The following is a 15726-nucleotide window of genomic DNA, read 5'->3' as shown; positions in this document are numbered from 1 at the left end:
TGCTTAACCGCTGAGCCACGCCTGGCCGGCGAGTAATCCTCCACTGTAAATTTCTCCCCTCCCCCATTGCTTTCAGTTTGAAGTGACTCATTGGTAGCCGTACCAGGAACGGTTCAAAAGGGTGCCGGGGAAACCCAGTCATCACCTCTGAGGATACGTTGAGCTTGGGAGGTAGTTTCAGCCGGAAGAGCCGTTTCTGAAACCAGCCAGCGTGCCTGCCCCATAGGAGGCTCTGGGCCAGGCAGGACCTGGAGCACCCATCGCTGTTCCAGCCGGTGTTAGACCAGGAAACCAAGTCCATCCCTCAGGTGCGGAAGCTGCCCGACATAATTTGGGGCACGCATTTGGAGGCATCTGAACACGTGCCCTGCTCCAGGCGCAGTGCAGAGGACAAATAAAGGGGCAGGGCCTTTTCAGCCCAGAATCTGTAAGTGAAACCCACTCGGCGCCCGTGAGAGTGCCTGCTGCCTTCTGTTTAGGAGACCCCATGTTTCTCCCTCGGAACTTGGCTGTTTTTACCCCAAGACCCTAAAACTGGAGCTTGGGCAGGGGAAGAGGGCACTTCTCAAAACAGTTGCAGAGCTTGAGGTAGTAAGACCTCCACGTAAGACAACCCAGTGGTTCTCCAATTACAAAGCATCCCAATTCTTGACATAGCTTTATTCTACTTAGTGACAATTTTTAGAAATTGCGGTTTTCCATTAGAGTAACGGTTGCTACGGGCGAGAGGCTCGCTGCAGCAGGTGCTGGCGCGGCGTCTGCGGTGTCGAGCGCCCCCTGCTGGCCGCGCTGCGCAGAGCCCGGCCCGAGGGGAAGCGAAAGCGAAAGCGGCGGCCGGCACTCCCTCGCCTGGGATTGTTTTCAGCCGGCGGAAGGGCGGCCCGGCGGGGGCTGCGGGAGCCGGTTTCGGAGCTCAGTCCCCAGCATCTCACTCAGTGCCCAGCATCTCACGGGAGGACCTCGGGAGCTGCAGGCCCGAAGCTGCCGCCAGCGAGTCCGTGCGGCAGGAACGCTTCCCCGCTCGCCAGCACCCCGGGTCCGGCTTCCTGCCGCCCCCTCCCCCCCCCGGGCCCCAGGGGTGCAGGGGTCGGGCACGACCGCCCGGCCTGCGGACCCCGACGCGGCGGGTGGGGAGGGGTGAGGGAGGGTTCACGGGATGTTTAAGGGTGAAGCCCTGAAGGCCAGGCTCCCAGGCTGGTGCGGGCGCCTTGCTTCCGTCGGGGGAGGGATGCACCGAGGGGCGCGGGAACCCGGAGCTTCGGGATCGGGTCAGAGACGGCGAGAAGCGCGGGCCCGTCCGGGGAGTGGGGTGGGAGGGGGGAACGAGGGTGGGACCCCGCCGCTCTAATGCCCGCCTTCCACCCGCAGCCACGCCATGCGGCTCCCTGACCCGAGACCCTGGGCCGCCCTGCTGCTGGCGGACGCGGCTCTGCTCTGGCTGCTCCGGGGGACCCTGGGGGCGCTGCTGCCGCGAGGGCTCCCGGGCCTGTGGCTGGAGGGCGCCCTGCGCCTCGGAGGGCTGTGGTGGCTGCTGAAGCTGGGAGCCCTGCGGGGCGTCGCTGGGGCGCTGCTGCCCGCGCTCTGCCTGGCGACGCCCGTGTACCTGTCGCTGGGGGCCCTGCGCCCAGACGCCGCCAGCGCGCCCCCCGCCAGGGCGGCCGCGGCCCCGTGGAGCTGGCTGCTGCTGGGGGACGCGGCCGCCGCGCTGGGCTGGGCCGTCTGGGCCGCGCTGCGCCCCGCGGGGGCCGGCGGCGGGGAGCCCGCGCCCGAGCGCGGCCGCGCCCTCGTGTGGCGCCTGCTGAAGCTCTCCAGGCCCGACCTGCCGGCGCTCGCCGCCGCCTTCTTTTTCCTGGTGCTCGCCGTGCTGGGTGAGTGGGCGACGCCTGGAGCGGGGGGAGGCCCGGCACCCGCGCCTCCGTAACCCCCCTGCCTGCCTTCAGGTGAGACGTTCATCCCTTACTACTCCGGTCGCGTGATCGACATCCTGGGTGGTGACTTTGACCCCGACGCCTTCGCCAGCGCCATCCTTTTCATGTGCCTTTTCTCCGTCGGGAGGTGGGTGATGGCGAGCCCCGCGCGCTGGCCCCAGACCTTCACCGGCCCCTCCCATTCCTAACTCTGTTTTCAGATACTTTTGTGCACGAAGCACAAAACCCTTAAGCGAAAACCCGCTTGTGTTTATTTGCTCGCCTTTCTATTAGCCCATTCACCCTTCACCCGCCGGCCCTGCCCGCCGGCGGCACGGTCCGGGCCGCGCCAGGCTGGCGCCCCGCGGGGTGCCCCCGCGCCCGCCGCGTCGCCTCCAGGGTTATCCTCTGCTCAGCGCGCGCATGGTCCTCCCCCGGACACCCCATTGTCACCCTGGAGATCTCACCCTGCCCCTTACACTTTTCTTTCCAGCATCTCTACTCTTTTCCACTTGCTTTGCTTTTCCCTCTTTCCTTAGACACACCCAGGAAGCTGCTGTCAATTAACCAACTGGGGCTGGGACCAGGGTGCTCCAGGGAGGCGCCAGGGTGCTCGCCTCGAGGAGCTGCGCTCTCCTCGCCCTAGTGCCCGACGGCGCCTTTTGTGGTCCTGCTTCATTCAGAATGGCCCAGAAACCACTTCTTCATTATGTCTTTATTCCATTTTTGCTACTTTTTTTTTTCTTCCTGAAACCAATTACTCAAATGTTTTTTAAAAATCAAACTTAAAAAAAAATCGGTCCTCAATTCTCTTTGCTTCTCTGTAGCACTTGGCGTTCGAATCATCTCTTATTGACCCCTTTCTCCCTTCCCACTTCCCAACCCACTCTCCCTGCTCGGGAGACTTTCCTCCTCCGGACCCTTAAATGTGGACTTTTCTCCTGACTCAGTTCTTTGATCTTTGATCTTAAGAACATTTTCCTGGTGAGCTAACTCAGGTCATCTGGCTCCACCATCCACAGCTCCGGGCTCAGCTCCAGTCCTGTTGCCTCCTAGACATTCACACTGGACATCCCCCTCTCACCCCACGTTCCTCACACCCAGGGCTCCAGGCACCTCACACTCCCTCCTGGTCCTCTTGGGACTGGCTCCCTCTTCTTTTCCCCCTCTGACACCATCAGTCTCTTGGGCTCCAGGCATCAGCACCAGGAGCGTTGATGCTTTTCTCAGGGTCACGCCCCGCACTCAGTGTTTCTCCTGTGGCTCTTCTCTCCTTTCTCACCAGAGTCCAAACCCTCATGTTCTGTCACCGACTGTCCCCTTCAAACCTGGTGACTAGATTTGTATGAGGAACCCATATTTTGTAAAATACCTGTTTCCATGCTTTCACATTTTCCCTTCATGTTTTATTGTAAAAATAGGGTTAGTCTAAGAGGCGTTGTCCAACTCCGGGGACGAGAGGATGGGGAACAGCGCGACCAGGGCGCGGAGCTTGGGAGGCAGGGTCCCCACAGAGAAGCAGCCAGGACTAGGAAGGAGGACTTTGGGGGTGGGGAGAAAAGAGACCAAGGACCAAGACGGCGGGAAGCCCGGAAGGATAGCTCGGGGAGGCCAGGTGGGCCACAGCCCATCTCTGTGTCGGTATCTTTTCACTGCTATTGTAGCCTTCCCTGCGTCTAGCACAGAGTGAGCTCCATAAATGCAGGTGTATCTGTACGGGTTGGGATTTTGTTCTGGGTATAGCTCATCGTGACCGTTTTTTCTTTCTCTGTTTATTTCTGCCCCTTTGCCACCCCCCCATCCCTCTCTTGTTTGTTTCTCTCCTGCCCTCACGGTGTATTTTCCCCAACTTTGCATTACTTTTCACTCTCTGCTTTCTCCTTTGTTTCCCCCCCTTCATCCCCTCCCTCTGTCTCTGTCCTGTCCACCCTCCTGTCCCCTCCCCACCCCACAGCTCACTGTCTGCAGGCTGCCGGGGAGGCTGCTTCCTCTTCACTATGTCCAGAATCAACTTGCGGATCCGGGAGCAGCTCTTTGCCTCCCTTCTTCGCCAGGACCTTGGTTTCTTCCAGGAGACTAAGACAGGTGGGGCCCAGAGTCCAGGTGCGGGCTTCCCCTCAACCCGCAGGCAGCCTGCCCCTGGCGTGCAAGCGAAGGAGGCTGCTCAGAGGAGGGGCCTGTGTCAGAGGGAAGGTCAGGAGGGAGTTTCTGGGGTCTCCATTGCCCGCGGGGTCCTCACCTGCTCTGTCCTGCCCAGGGGAGCTGAATTCCCGGCTGAACTCGGATACCAAGCTGATGAGTTCCTGGCTTCCTTTAAATGCCAATGTGCTCCTGCGGAGCCTGGTGAAAGTGGTGGGACTGTACAGCTTCATGCTCAGCCTGTCGCCCCGACTCACCCTGCTGTCCCTGCTCGAGGTGCCTCTCACGATAGCGGCTGAAAAGGTGTACAATGCCCGCCATCAGGTATATGTGGCTGTTGCGGAGCCCTGGGAAGGATCAGTCCTAGAGGTCTTGTCCTCTCAGCCCTTAGAGCAGCAGTTCTGACAGGCTTCAGAAGGTCCACGGCCCTGGGACTGTGTGTGTGTGTGTGTGTGTGTGAGAGAGAGAGACAGACAGACAGACAGACAGAGAGACAGACAGAGAAGGAGGGAGGAAAGGAGAGAGGGAAGTCACATTTTTCTGGGGTGAGGATAATTTTCATCAGATTCTCAAAGGAGTCTGCACGTAATTTCCCCATAAAAGACGAACACTGCCATCTTGGAGGCTGTAGGTAGTGCTCCCCTTATAACCAGCAGGAGTGTAGAGAGAAAGTAGAATGTGCAGCCGGGAAGACCTGAGTCTGCATGTTAGTCTCACCTACTCATTCTTTTTATTTTATTTATTATTTTTTATTATATTTTTTTATGTTTCAATTTATCTTTATTGTTGAAAATGTTACAAATGTCCCCCTTTCCCCCCCATTGATCTCCTCCACCCTGTACCACATCGCCCTCCAGGCCTTCATCACTCTATTGTCTGTGTCTGTGGCTTATACATATGTGTATATAAGGTCTTAGGTTAATTTCTCCCCACCCATCCACCCGCCCCCGCCTTCCCTCTGAGATCCCTCAGTCTGTTCCACGCTTCTATGTCTCTAGATCTGTTTTGTTCATTAGTTAATTTTGTTCATTAGATTCCACATCTGAGTAAGATCATGGGATACTTGTCTTTCTCTGACTGGCTTATTTCGCTTAGCATAATGCTCTCCAGGTCCCACCATGCTGTCTCAAAAGGCAAAGAATCCTTCGTTTTTACAGCTGCATAGCATTCCATGGCGTAAATGTCCAAGAAGATGCTAGATATGATTTCAGTCTTCTTGAACTTGTGGAGACTTGTTTTGTGTCCTAATATGTTGTCTATCTTTGAGAATATCCCATGTGCATTTGTTTTTTTTTTGTGTGTGTGTTTTTAAAAAATATATCTTTATTGATTTCAGAGAGAGGAAAGGAGAGAGAGAGAGATAGAAACATCAATGATGAGAGAGTCATTGATCCGCTGCCTCCTGCACACCCCCGACTGGGGATCGGGCCCACAACCCAGGCATGTGCCCTGCCCGGGAATCGAACCCCGATCGCCTGGATCCTAGGTCGACACTCAACCACTGAGCCATGCCTGGCTGGGCGAGAATATCACATGAGCATTTGAAGAGAATGTATATTCTGCAGCTTTGGAGTGCAATGTTCTGTAAATGTCAATTAAGTCCATTGCATTTAGTGTGTCATTTAGAGTCACTGTTTCCTTGTTGATTTTTTGTCTGGAAGATCTATCCAGTGAAGTCAGTGCTGTGTTAAAGTCCCCTACTGTGACTGTATTGCTGTTGATCTCTCTTTTAAAGTCCTCTAGAAGCTTTTTTCTTTCTTTCTCCCCCCCCCCCCCCAGCCTGTGTGAGTCTTTTGTTCTGACGTGAGTCTCTTGTAGACAGCATATATTTGGGACTTGTTTTCTTATCCATTCAGCTACCTTATGTCTTTTGATTGGAGCATTGAATCCATTTATGTTTAAGGTTATTATTGATAGGTACTTATCTATTGCCATTTTATTTCTTTATGCCTATGCTTCTTGTTCTATCTATTTCAACTTCTAATTACAGCAGTCCCTTCAACATTTTTTTCAGTGCTGGTTTGGTTGTGATAAACTCCTTTAGCCTTTTTTGGTCTGGAAAGCTCTTTATTTCACCATCTATTTTGAATGATAGCCTTGCTGGATAGAGTAGTCTTGGTTTCAGATCCTTGCTTTTCATTTCCTTGAATACTTCATGCCATTCCCTTTTGGCCTATAGAGTATCTGATAAGAAATCAGCTGACAGCCTTGTGGGAGCTCCCTTGTAGGTAACAAGTTGCTTTTCTCTTGCTGCCTTTAAGATTCTCTCTTTGTCTTGAATTTTGGCATTTTAATTATGAGGAGTCTGGGTGTAGGCCTCTTTGGGTTCTTCTTGCTTGGGACTCTCTGTGCCTCCTGAACTTGTGTGACTTTTTCCTTCACCAGGTTAGGGAAGTTTACTGCCATTATTTCTTGAAATAGATTCTCTAACCCTTGCTTACTTTTGACCTCTTCTGGCACTCCTATGATGTGAATATTGTTACATTTAATGTTGTCCCACAGCTCCCTTAAATTGTCCTGCTGTTTTTAAAATTGTTTTTTCTTTTTGGTTCTCTGATTGAGTTATTTTTTTCTACCCTGTCTTCTAATTTGCTGTTCCAATCCTCAGCTTCCCCTAATCTGCTGTTTATTCCTTCCAATGTATTTTTTAATTTCTATTATGTCATTCTTAATTTCCTTCATAGTTTCCATATCTTTTCTCATGCTGTTGAGCATCCTTATGATCAGTATTCTGAACTCTATATCTGATAGATTACTTATCTCCATTTCATTTAGCTCTTCTTCTGGAGAATTCTTTTGTTCTTTCGTTTGGGTTTTTTTTTTTTTTTTTGTCTCCCCATTTTGGCTGCCTGTTTGGATTTGTTTCTATGTGTTAGGTAGATCTGCTAGGACTCCCAGTCTTTTGGATGGTCTCTGGTGCAGGCCAGTGTCAGACGCTGTTTGTGACTGGCCTTGATTACCCTGTTTGAAGCTTTCCACATTCCACAGCTTGTGATTTCCTCTGCTGGGGCTGGGTGCACTTGGAAAGGAGCAAGATGCACACCAAGTTCTGCTTTTCCAAGCCCTGGGTCCAGAAGCAGATCAGGCAAATACTGAAAGCACCCAGAGGTTGATTGTTATCCAGTTTCTTAATGAATTTCAGGCTGTAGAAACTCCACAGGATGGGTCAAGAGGTTTTTCAACAGGGCAGGGCAATTGCTTCTCCACCCAGGCAAAAGCTTGGATGGTAAAGGTCTGCTTGAGAAAGATGTCCCCTGCCATATGGGGGAATAACTCAGCATAAGGATCCAAATGGCTGCCCTCTGAGCTCTATCCCGAGCCAGCAACTCTGGACTCTCCTCACACAGGTCTAGTCCACTCTGCTCTCCTTTCTCCAGACCCAAGATGAGTGGCTGCACATGAAACTTGGTGCATTGGCCCTTTAAGAGGGGACCTGCATTTCTAGCTATCTCTCCCTGGCAGACTGAAACCCTGCTGCTATTCAAAGCCAATTGTTATGTGGGCACCTTTTCCAGTTCTGGTGCTCTGGGTGGGGGAGCCCAGCTTGGGGTTTAGATCCCAAAGTTCTCAGTGGGAAACCGCCACAGCTGAGATATCTCTCCTGACCTTCAGCTGCTGCCTGGGGGAGCCCAGCCAGCCCTATCGCGCCTCTGCACTTCCTGCCAGTCTCCATGCTGTCTCCGCTTTTTCTCCTTGGTTATGAGGGTGCTCTCCAGCTAGTCGTCAGTTGATTATTCAGGTTTTTCTATATTTTAGTTGTAATTCCAGTGTGGTTCTGGAGAGTGTCAGTGCAGCTTCCACTCAATGTGCCACCATCCTGGAATCCCTTCTCTTTCTTTTAAAAAAAATTATGGTAAAATATGCATAACATAAAATTTACTATTTTGAACAATTTAAAAATGTGCCATTTTAGTGGCATTACATACATTCATATTGTTGTACAACTGTAACTGGAAAAGGGACCTGGCCCTGAGAAGTGTGAGGGTTCAGCAGGAGTCTAGGTGACTATGAGGGAACATTTATTAAAGCTGGGGACAGTGAGGACATAAAACAAAAAAGGGCTTAGCATAGAAGAGGCAACAGGAGCCTAGGCTGGGCTGCTTTAGCTCACCGGGAAGTCAGAGAAAAGAGGCCTTGGGAACAGGTTCAGGGGGTTAGCTGCTGATGCCCATTACTCTCCTGGTTGCAAGTATCATGGGGTCCTTTAGGGTTTAGAAGATGCATGCCTGTGGGGGAAGAAGTGGGGAAAGAAGTGAGGGAAGGGAGGAGGGGGGCTGCTCCCCAGAAAGAGAGCTCACACTGGGTTCTTTGTCTTGAAGCTTTTATCTTTTTCTTTCAGGTGGGAATCATAGGGGAGGTATCAGGGGAGGGTTTTAGCAGAATATTCATCATTTTCTACCTGTGCTCCTCTAGGGCCATGGTCTCCACTGATTGGTCAGCACCAGGGCAGGGGGTCATTGATCACTGCAGCTGGTCCTGGCTTTGCCTACCTGGTTTTGTTGCTTTTCTGGGCCTGGAGCTGAAATACAACTGAGGCTTAGATGCTATCTTTAGGCAGCAGATGCTTCTGTATCTGCTGTAAACTGCTCTGCCAGTTTATTCAGCTCTCTGTCTCAGTTTCTCCATTCTACTTTGTCCTAGCTGACTGGCCTGTCTCACAACCATCCCCACCATCCATCTGCAGAACTCTTTTCATCTTTCCAAACTGAAACTTTAACCCATTAAACAATAGATTCCTATTCCTCCCCTCCCCACCATGGCAACCACCATGCTACTTTCTGTATATGAATTTGATTACTTAGACATCCTATAAGTGGCTTCATACAGTATTTGTCTTTTTGTGGCTGGGTTCTTTCGTTTAGCATAATGTCCTCAGGGTTCAACCATGTGGTAGCATGTGTCAGAATTTCTCTTTTTTAGGGATGAATAATATTCCATCAATGCAGACAGCACATTTTGTTTATCCAGTCATCTGCTGATGGACCCTTGGGTTGCTCCACCTTTTGGCTACTGCGAATAATATTGCTATGAACATAAATGTACAAATATCTGTTTGTGTCCCTGCTTTCAATTCTTTTGGGCATATACCCAGGAGTAGGACTGCTGGATTGTATGTTGACTTTACTTTTGACGTTTTGAAGAGCCACCATGCTGTTTTCCATAGTGGCCACACCGTTTTAGGCTCCCACCTGCAGTGCACAGGGGTTTCATTTCTCCATATCCTTCTCCAGCACTTGTTATCTTCTGCGTTTGTTGTTTTTAATCTTCACCCAAGGGTATTTTTCCCATTGCCTTTTCAGAGAGAGTGGAGGGGAGAGAGGGAGAGAGAGAAACATTGATGTGAGAGAGTGGAGGGGAGAGAGAGTGAGAGAGAAACATTGATGTGAGAGAGACACATCGATTGGCTGCCTCCTGCTCCTGTGCCGACCGGGGTTGGGGATTGAGCCTGCAGCTGAGGTTCCTGCCCTTGGCCAGTATCGATCCTGGCATCCTTCAGTCCGTGGGCTGACTCTCTAACCACTGAGCCAAACTGGCTAGGGCTCCTCTGTGTTTTAAAAATTACATTCCTTACACTTATTTATCTTATAATTGGAAGTTTGACCACCTACAATTTCCCTGTGCTCCACACCCACCTCTAGTAACAACAAACCTGATTTTCTTCTAGATTCCACTTATAAATGAGCTTATATAGTTTTTGCCTTTCTTTATCTGACTTATCTCACTTAGCATAATGCCATCAAGGTCCATATTGTCACAAAAGGCAGAATTTCCTTTTTTAATGGCTAATATTTGCATATATATATTACCTAAAAAATAACCATCCTAATGATAGTGAGGTGATATCTTATTGTGGTCTTGATTTGCATTTCCCTAATGATTAGTCATGTTAAGCATCTTTTCATATACTTATTGGCCACTTTTATTTATTTATTTAAAAACATTTTTTAATTGATTTTAGAGAGAGGAAAGGAGAGGGAGAGAGAAATAGAAATATCAGCGATGAAAGAGTCATTGATTGGCTGCCTCCTGCATTCTCCCTACTGGGGATCGAGCCTGCAACCTGGGCATGTGCCCTGACCTCCTGGTTCATGGGTTGATGCTCAACCGCTGAACCACACCAGCCAGGCTATTGGCCATTTTTATCTTTTTTGGAGAAATGTCTATGCAAGTTCTTTGCTCATTTTTAAACTGAGTTGTTTTTAAATTGTTGAGTTGTAAGAGTTCTTTGTATATCCTGTGTCTTATCCCTTTATCAGCAATCAGCAAATGTCCCCTCCCATTATGCGGGTTTCTTTTTCACTCTGTTGGTAGAGTCCTTTAATGCACAAAGTTTTCATTTTGGCGAAGTCCCATTTATGTTCTTCTTAGTTTGTTGCCTGTGGTTCTGGTGTCACGTCCAAGAAGCCATTGCCAAAGCAAGTGTCCCGAAGCTTTCCCTTCTGTTTTTTCTTCTAAGAGTTTTATCGTTTTAGCTCTTAGGTTCGGGTCTTCGGTCCACTTTAAGTTACATCTCCACCTTCTGCTAAGTAGCTGTGGCTCCTGGGGGACTACCCCTCCTCTCTTGTTCAGACGCAGGGGGTGGTGCGAATGAGCTCAGATGAAGGGGTAAAACGGTGTGCATCTCCCACTTAACTAGCACCGAGAGCCCAGGGATAATTTGTTCCCTCCCCTCCTCACTCGCGCTGCTCCTTCTGGAAGTAAACGTAAGGAAGAGGGAAGGAAGGCAGTTTGCTGCTGCGAGGCCGGCTGGGGAGCGCGCGGGGGCTGGAGCGCGGCTGGGCTGCGCCGTCTTCCGCCGAGTGAACCTCGCGCCTCCTGCCCGTGTCCAGGCCTTGCTTCTGGAGATCCAGGACGAGGTGGCGCAGGCGGGGCAGGTGGTGCGGGAGGCCGTCGGAGGGCTGCCGACCGTGCGCAGCTTTGGGGCTGAGGAGCACGAGGCCTGTCGCTATGAGGAGGCCCTGGAACGGTGCCGGAAGCTGCGGTGGCGAGGAAACCTGGAACGCGCCCTCTACCTGCTCTTCCGCAGGGTGAGAAGGGGCGTGGCTGGGGCGGGGCGGGTCCCCCTCGGCGGGGCGGGGCCTGGGCGAGGGGAGGAGCCTGTCTCAGCCCCGCCCTCCCCCCAGATGCTGCACCTGGTGATGCAGGTGCTGATGCTCAGCTGCGGGCTGCAGCAGATCCTGGCCGGGGCCCTCACCCGGGGCGGGCTGCTGTCCTTTCTGCTCTTCCAGGAAGACGTGGGTCACTACGTGCAGGTCAGTGGCCCTCCGCGCGTCCTCTTTGTCCCTGTTTTCCTCTCTAGCCTCTGGGCCTTGGGCTTTATTGGTTCCCCTTAAAAACACAAGACAAAGCAGAATCCCAGCTCACTGTGTTAGGAAGGATTTAAAACACGCCAGGAAAGAGGAGCAGCTAAGGAGCCCGGGGCCTCGGCCTGCTCGCAGCCACCCGCTCAGCCAGGCTGGCTTCCTCTGCGCCCTGACCCTCCTCCCACCCACAGTGTTTTGAAGAAAATCCAAGACACAATTTTATCTGTAAATATTTCAGCTGTATTTATAAAGTATAAACATTAGAATCATAACCACAAAGCCATGATCACACCTGGAAAGTTAATGATGATTCTTCAGATCCACCAAGTAGGTCAGTGGTCAGGCCTGCACTTGTCCCGCGTGTGCATCACGTTCACCGCTCGGGTGTGTCTGCCGCCACCGGCCGCTGGCGCTCAGTGTGGATCCCGAGCTCACTGGGGGCGGAAAGCAGGTGGCTCTCCCACCCCTTCCTCTGTCAGCTGGACAGACTTCCCCTCTCCACTGCTTGGTGCCCAGTCGCCAGTTTGACTAAAAAAGGCAAAGTGAGCATTTAGCTCTTTCCCTGCATTTTCCAGGTTTCAAACATAGTTACTTCATCTTGGGCTTCATTTTATAAATGTCCTAGACGTCTGTTAAACGTGTTTCGTGCATGGAGAACCGTGGGAGGCGCCTGGGGCCACTGAGGCGGGGTGGGCACAGCGCCGGCCTTTAGGGGCGCCCTGTGCAGCGGGCAGGTGCGCCCTGCGGCCAGCCGCGCGAAGCAGTAGCTGAGTCCGGGCAGCAGTCCCGCCGGGAGGGTGTGGGCAGCTCCATCTTTTACGACGCGGTTGGAACAGGAGGGAACCGGTGCTGTTTTTAAATTCCACCCGAATCGCACCTTTAAGGAGGAGACTCTCCTCTGGATGCGGGAAGTGTCGCTGGGGGGGGGCAGCGGGAGGCTGGTCTGGGGGGCCTGTGTTGGACGAGCTGACCCTGCACCCCTGTCTCCCAGACCCTGGTGTACATGTGCGGGGATATGCTGAGCAACGTGGGGGCGGCCGAGAAGGTTTTCAGCTACCTGGACAGACGGCCGAACCTGCCCCCGCCGGGGACCCTGGAGCCCGCCGCGCTGCGCGGGCTGGTGGAATTCCAGGACGTCTCCTTTGCGTACCCCGGCCGCCCGGACCAGCCCGTGCTCAAGGTGCCCGAAGGGCCGCGAGGGCGCTGCGCCCCTGCCTGCCGCTCGGGTGTGACCAGGGGCTGACCTTACCTGGGACAGAAGGAGAGGGGGTCCCGAGGGAGGCGAGGCCCGCCCCTTACCTCCCCTGCTTTCCCAGGGGCTGACCTTCACCCTGCGGCCCGGCGAGGTGACGGCGCTGGTGGGGCCCAACGGGTCCGGGAAGAGCACGGTGGCGGCCCTGCTGCAGAATCTGTACCAGCCCACAGCAGGGAAGCTGCTGCTGGATGGGGAGCCCCTTCCCCAGTATGAGCACCGCTACCTGCACCGGCAGGTGAGCGGCAGGAGAGGATGGGCCCGGGGGCAGGAGCGCGGCAGGGAGCAGGGCCCCGCGTGGAGACGCGCGAGGGGCCGCTGGGCGGAGGAGGCAGGGAGGGCCCGGCCAGGGCCGCCCACCCGCTCCGCCCCCGCCCCCGCGCAGGTGGCTTTGGTGGGGCAGGAGCCGGTGCTGTTCTCGGGCTCCGTGCGGGACAACATCGCTTACGGGCTGCCGGGCTGCCGCGACGACCGGGTGATGGCGGCCGCCCACGCCGCGCAGGCGGCCGCGTTCATAGGCGAGATGGAGCGCGGACTGGACACAGGTACCTCCCGGCCCCGGGACCGCGGCTTATTCGCGGGCCCTGTGACCCGCGTTCACTGTTCCCTTGCTCTTGCCTCAGCCCCCACGGCCCCGCCCCGACGCCAGGAGCTCCGCGGGCAGCCCTGCGGGCGCCCCCAGGCCCCCCTAGCTGTGCCAGCGGGAATGCCAGCCGCGCCTTGTCCCTGCTCGCGGGAGCGTGTTGTCGCGGTCACTTGCATCTGAGGAAGGGCGTTCCGTGGTTTCCTCAGATGTGGGGGAGAAGGGGAACCTGCTGGCCGTGGGACAGAAGCAACGCCTGGCCATTGCCCGGGCCCTCGTGCGGGACCCACGCGTCCTAATCCTGGACGAAGCCACCAGTGCGCTGGACGTGGAGTGTGAGCAGGCGGTAAGTGGGGGCAGGGGCGCTGCGGGGGCGATCGGCCCAGCAGGGGCGGGGTATCTGCGTCGTCTTGGCGGGGGTGGAATGGAGAGTGTGGTGGGTGGGGGTTCCTGCCTGCCCCACCCTCGAGCGGCCCCTGCCCCTGCCCCTCCCCGCCGGCCCGAGGAGCCGGGCAGTGGGGGGCGGGGGGTGCCCACGCGCGCCTCTTCCTGAGGCAGCCGACCCCCCTTCAGCTGCAGGACTGGCAGGCCCGCGGGGACCGGACGGTGCTGGTGATCGCTCACAGGCTGCAGACGGTGCAGAGGGCTGACCAGGTGCTGGTGCTGCGGCGGGGGCAGCTGCTGGACCGCGCCCAGCTCCTGGCGGGGCAGGACCTCTACTCGCGCCTGGCGCGGCGGCTGCTGGACTGAGGCGGGGGGGGGGGGGGGGGGGGGGCCCTCTCGCGGCCGCTGCGCCCGGGCCTCCGCGATGGGGCCTCCAGCGCGCCGCCTCGTCTGCGGGGAGAGGGGCTGCTGTGCGTCCCGGCCCTTCTCTCCTCCAAGGGCAGGGCGGGGCCTGGTGCTGAGCACAGTGCAGTGTATAATAAATATATTTTAAAATATTTTGCTTATTGTATAAATAGCGCACGTTCATGTAGAGAAGTAAGTTTAACCTGTGTTTCACTCTCGCTACGATTTTGCTGGCTCTCCTATTAGTTTTTTATCTGCTCTCTGCCAAATGGACATGGTCAGGAGGTTGCCTTTCTGTATCTTTCCCCATTCCCAGGGTGTCTGATATTTTGGGAGCTAGGGTGTGGAGGGGCAGAGCACAGTTCCATAATTTACAGTGTAAATAAAACATTGATGATAGCTTCTGTTTATAGTGTTGAATGCGAATAGGAACTATGCTAAATGTTTTTCATTTAATACCATTTCAAGTCCTTATTCTCAGTCCTATGAGGTTGGTCACTATTATCCCCATTTTATAGACGGGGAAACTGAGTCTCAAAGAGATTAAACAATGTTCTCAAGCTTACACAGTGGTGGAGCTGGAGTTTGAATCCAGGCCTGTCCCCGGAGCCCACTCTAGGCCATACATCATAATAAGCTCTGTATCGCCCACCTGGCACAGGGCTCCTTCCATCGGAGACAAGGCTACGTGCTGGATAAATGAGTAAGTCCGGTTCTTCCACTGTCCTCATTCTCAATCCTCCCCACATGGATCAACCAATGAAAATGCAGAGCTGTACACATTTCTGGTTACTGGGAGGGACTTACCTTTGAAGGTTCCTGTTCTAGGAAACACCAGCTTTCACATTCCCAGAAATAGCAGGTACTTCCCAGTGCTGGCAGTGAACTAGCCAGGGCTTCCTCTGTGGGGCTCTGTTCCGCCTGGAAACTAGGCAGCCAGGTTGGAGAGAAGCCTTCGCTTCATCCTGCTCCTGCCCTGTAGCTCCTTGGCTCTGTCTCTCAAATGCCATGTGGGTGAAATATGCCTTGGGACAGACGCAAGCCTGGCCTGGTCCCTTCCCCTGCCACCAAATGTCCTTCCTGCATTTATACAATGGGCATTATAACTCCTGTATCTACCAACCTTATGGAAACTGTAGTCCTCATGAAAGAAGATGATCTGGTAACACTCTGTGACGTCCTCAGTACAACTGCACCCACAGACTCATCATAGTTTAAACCCAAAAAGGTGGCCTGAAACCACACCTCTCAGCAGGTAGATCTGGGAGGAAAAGTCTGGCATCGATGGCAGAACAGGAAGATGCAGCAGACCTTAGGATCTTAAGATGTCCCCAAAATGTATCTTAGGAGAAACTCTCAAGTACATCTTATGTCAGGGACAGAAGAATGTCCCCTGACAGTCGAAGTAGTCGGCTGACAGGTGTGGCCTATCTGGCAACCACAGGTGTTAGTAGTTCTGCTTGTCCCAGAGTCTGGTTCTGTTCATTCACCCTCCCATCCCAACACCGTTGATTTCCCCTCTCTTCTCACTGACCTTCAGTATCTTTCCCACCCAGTCATGTTTCACTCTTTACAAAGGAAGATATGAATGGAAAGGGGGAGCCTTAGGAAACTCATTTCTTTGGAGCCCAGAACAACCCCCACCTCATCTGCCCTGTTCAGCATTGAGTTTCAAGTTCCTTGTGCCCCAGCCAAGCGGAAAACAAAGAGCTCCCCTGTTTCCCGCACTCAGTGAGTGAAAGGAGCACCCAC

General features: G+C 53.9%; 1 protein-coding gene across 1 annotated transcript; it reads left to right on the top strand.

The window, feature by feature from the left end:
- The first annotated feature begins 816 nt into the window (after positions 1-816).
- On the top strand, positions 817-14378 carry TAP2 (transporter 2, ATP binding cassette subfamily B member). Its single transcript, XM_081139758.1, has 12 exons — positions 817-1036; positions 1369-1868; positions 1941-2055; positions 3862-3992; positions 4165-4370; positions 10877-11074; positions 11171-11299; positions 12342-12530; positions 12667-12840; positions 12988-13147; positions 13395-13531; positions 13759-14378. The coding sequence occupies exons 2-12, from the start codon at positions 1376-1378 to the stop codon at positions 13933-13935; spliced, it is 2109 nt and encodes a 702-aa protein (XP_080995884.1). The 5' UTR covers positions 817-1036; positions 1369-1375; the 3' UTR covers positions 13936-14378.
- Positions 14379-15726: the final 1348 nt, after the last annotated feature.

Source organism: Miniopterus schreibersii, assembly GCF_964146895.1.
Source record: "Miniopterus schreibersii genome assembly, chromosome: 6".
Taxonomy (NCBI): Eukaryota; Metazoa; Chordata; class Mammalia; order Chiroptera; family Miniopteridae; genus Miniopterus; species Miniopterus schreibersii.
The sequence above is the reverse complement of the archived record's forward strand: the minus strand, read 5'-3'. Positions and strand labels throughout refer to the sequence as shown.